The following is a 3,992-nucleotide window of genomic DNA, read 5'->3' as shown; positions in this document are numbered from 1 at the left end:
GGGATCTTTTGGGGTCCTAACAGTGAACCGATTTCAAAGGAGGACCTGATTTTGTCACCACAACTGTGTATGGGCATGGTGGCCATTTAAGCCCCTATATGTCTAACAACACAAATAACAATCTTCGAAGCAATGGCTACATCACAACAAGGCAGTTTCCCACAAGACATGATGTTTTATTAACAAAGTTCAGGAGGAGCAGGTTCAGATAATTAACCTGATTAACACAAGTTAAGAGCATTCAGTTAAACGACAATAGGTGTATATATACAAAAGTTCTACCTCTGTTCGTTTGACAGTTTATTAGCATTCCTCCACCACCCCATCTCCTCACTTCTAGTTCTATCTATTCTTACCACATCGGGGGCCCGGGGGAGTACTCTGGGTTCAGGCCAAAATTCCAAGCTCTAAACCCTACCTATGGACAGCATGCCAAATACGCTTAACCTTTACTCTACTTAATTATATGCAAGTGTGAACTTGTGAAATAATGCACATAATGTAATGGATGGAAGTGCACAATGATTCACCTTTTCTTTAGTCGAATGTTTAGAAAAGTGAATAGCCTATACAAATGCAAAACATTTTAAGTCACATTTTTAACGTGCAATCTTATAATAAATTTGTGAGGAGTTTCTTCTGTCAATTTCCATCATAGTTTATGCACATTTCTTTTTGTTGAATAAAAAAATTAGCGAATGTACCAGTTTATGTGGATTTTGGCAATTTTTCACATATTACTCAACTAGAACTTGAAAAAGCCAGCTCTGCACACAAAGATTTAAAGATGACTTAAATGTGAAAATATCCATAGTGACTTGAATGCATAGGCTTCAAAAAACACTTCCAACATAACAGAAGTGCATCCAGGTTTATAGGCAGCCTATATTCTCTATAAGTTGCTTGTCATGCGTTGGAAATATGAATAGCAATCAAATCCAGTAGATCATTGCCAAAACATGGCATGGATCACTTTGTAGCAGTATTTCTACTTCTTAATTATTTTCTGTCACAAATTAAGCCTGAATATGCTGGTCCATCAGCTACACCAGCCTTATGCCTGCACTAACCAGCATAAACCAGCCAGGACCAACAAAGAATTCATTCTAGTTTATGCTGGATTTTTCACCAGTTATCTGCCTGCCTGCATAAACTGACCTAGCACTCATAGTTTCTTCCTGTTTATCTGAAGCTTCATACCTCCTGCCTAAGCAAAACAAAACAAAACAGAAGAATGTCTTAAAGTGACTTTTCCCATAAAAGGCAGAAATAATGTTAACACAACATGTTAAACTGTCTTCCTTATAAAACTGATGCTTAATATAGTGCATTTGCATGTTAGGCCCATATGAGTACTTTGATGAGGCAGTTTTTATCAATATAAATAATCCTTAGAATATTTGTTAGAGAAGACAGAAATATAAAATTTAAGTTGAAGCTTTTACCAGCATTAGTAGTATAAATATAACTGTTATAATTAATAAGTTGTTATAATTTTCTTTTAGGGATAAACTATCCCTACAAAAAAGGTAAAACATAGCAAGCTCAACACCCAAATAAAAAATAAAGTTGACCCTATATATATATATATATATATATATATATATATATTTTTTTTTTTATTGAAAATAAACATCAGTTCAGTATAGTCAATAAGGAACAACGAAAAGACAAGGAGCTTAATGTCTTTATTTTATATTCGATTATAAAATCAAAAATGTGTGTGTGTGTGTGTGTGTGTGTGTGTGTGTGTGTGTGTGTGTGGGGGTGTGTGTGTGGGTGTATCTTGTTTTTCTCTCAAATAGTACATGGGCACTATGTTGATGCTTAAAGTGGATTATGCACAAAAATATCTTGATCCAATGTATGTTGTATGACATTTATTCTTGCATAGATCTTTGTGTAACACAGAGTTACATTGAAAGCTTAGTTACATAAAGCTCATTGAACTGTTGAGACATTCAGGCTATGAGATATAACAAAAACAACACCTCGGGGTAGTTTATGACACAGTTATTAACCTTTTCCAGCAATCTCACTGTTTAAATACACAGGAAATGTGAGCATGTCAGTTTTAAAGCCAGCTTTCATAAAGCAATACTGTCTAATAATAAGTATTGTTGAAGCTTCAGTGTATGAAAACAGAATTAAAATAACATGAAACTTTTTAAAATCGAAGTCTGTATCTAAACTGGATATCTTTAGTTGGCTGCATGGAGCCAAAGCCCCATCGTCTGATATCAATACCTGGAATCTCTTCATTTGGATTTTTCAGCTCCAAGTCAAAGTAGGACAACATGAGAAAGACAAACTGCTTCAGCTCATTTGTAGCGAAGAATCTTCCTGGACACATAGTAGTTCCTGCTCCCCAAGGCATGTTGTAATATTTGAGCTTCTTTCCACCCTTGTAGAAATCAGTCTTTTTGCTTCCATCTGGTGTGAGAAAACGGTCATACTTGAAGGTGAAGGGATCTGGGTAAACTTCTGGGTCTACCTGAACAGTTGTGTAGGGGAAAATAGCCACTCTGTCACCCTCGCGGATCTTGTACTCTTGTCCGTTGGCCATTTTGATGGTCATATCCTGCATGACAGCTCTTGTAAGGACAGGGGCAGCTGTTAGACGGAGGGTCTCCTCTACTGCACTGTCTAGGATGGGAGTTTTGAGGAGCATATCCCTAGTCAGGTCAATTAGTGGCCCACCTTGTTTTGCCCCCTGTCCTGTTTCTCTGAGCACCTGCTCAACTTCACACTTAATGCTTTTCATAGCCTCAGGGTGTTTCATCAGATACAAAAGTAACCAGAATGCTGCAGGACCTGTGTTTCCCTGAGATGCCCACAGAAGCAGAAACATGTATCGATCCTGCATGAACTCTTGCATGCCCTGTTCAGCTCTCACCTGTTGCTGTTCATGTACCCAGCCACTTATGTTGTCTCTAGATCTCATCTTCTGCACTGAAAGTGTGTTCCAGAACAGCCTTTTCAAACGCTCTGCCTCCATCTTCTCACTGGGTCCCAGGACACTATAAGCAAGATTTGGGAATAACTGGTCATATTTTCTGAATTCCCAGAAAAGTTCATTCGAATGCTGCCGGTCAACTTCCTTAGCTTTTTCCAAAGTCCCTGTACTTTTGAGTGACTCATTACCAAACAGCGCCAGATAGCCAGCACGAAAGACAATGTTGTAGCTGTAAGCAAATAGTCCAGTTTCTTGCCATAGCTTGTCATCCCCAGATCCAACGTTGTGGAGCATCAAATTTTGAAGATTACACATCATGGCCTGAGTCATGACAACCAGACCATCTCCCATTAGATGTTTGGTACTTGACGCCTGTAGAAACTTGTGTTCATTTTGCAAGGAATGATAGCCAAATACTCTTGCAACCAGTTGTTCTGCAAATTTAGTAAAATCCAGCTTTGTTCTTGCCTCTTTGACCACTGAGCCAAAAGAATGTGGATCTGTAATGAAAGTGAAATAAAAGCCTCCCAGCTGCACTGTAAAAATATCTCCATGTTTTTCTTTCATTCTCTGCAGGAATTTGGCTGTGTCCTTCCTGAATTCCAACACATGACCAAGCCAGGGAATAGGACCCTTATCCAGAGGGGGTTCACCAGCTCGTCTGCGGCGAAAAGACCCCAAAAGGTATAGGGCACCTATGACAGAGATAAAAAGACCAAGCAGAATTTGAAGGAGGCTGCCCATGTTCCTCTTTTGGCGTTCTCGTGGCTGCACTCTGCTCTGTTTTTAATTCCTCTTTCATGGCAGCTGTGTTTGTGCTCCACCCCCTAAAATAATTCCAAATCACATGACTTTGAATTTCTGTAGTGCAGGTAATGACTCTTAATATAGAGTTTCTTTATAGTGTTGTTTTTGTGTATGCATCTTTTTTTGTATGTTTTTGTGCTATATTTTACAACATCAGTTGACACTCTTCATATTGCTTATGTGATCCATTTTAATTAAACATCTTGCTTACATTTCACTTAAACAATAT

The 3,992-nt window shown here is 38.3% G+C and overlaps 1 protein-coding gene across 1 annotated transcript; it reads right to left on the bottom strand.

Annotated features, from left to right (window-relative positions):
* Positions 1–1,687: 1,687 nt before the first annotated feature.
* On the bottom strand, positions 1,688–3,739 carry LOC137002930 (5-beta-cholestane-3-alpha,7-alpha-diol 12-alpha-hydroxylase-like). The gene has a single exon (XM_067362889.1). The coding sequence runs from the start codon at positions 3,698–3,700 to the stop codon at positions 2,168–2,170; it is 1,533 nt and encodes a 510-aa protein (XP_067218990.1). The 5' UTR covers positions 3,701–3,739; the 3' UTR covers positions 1,688–2,167.
* Between the last annotated feature and the right edge of the window lie 253 nt (positions 3,740–3,992).

Source organism: Chanodichthys erythropterus, chromosome 16, assembly GCF_024489055.1.
Source record: "Chanodichthys erythropterus isolate Z2021 chromosome 16, ASM2448905v1, whole genome shotgun sequence".
Lineage (NCBI taxonomy): Eukaryota > Metazoa > Chordata > Actinopteri > Cypriniformes > Xenocyprididae > Chanodichthys > Chanodichthys erythropterus.
The sequence above is the reverse complement of the archived record's forward strand: the minus strand, read 5'-3'. Positions and strand labels throughout refer to the sequence as shown.

Coding starts and splice junctions, on each gene's coding strand:
- LOC137002930 (XM_067362889.1), bottom strand. CDS start 3,700: ATGGGCAGCCTCCTTCAAATTCTGCTTGGTCTTTTTATCTCTGTCATA.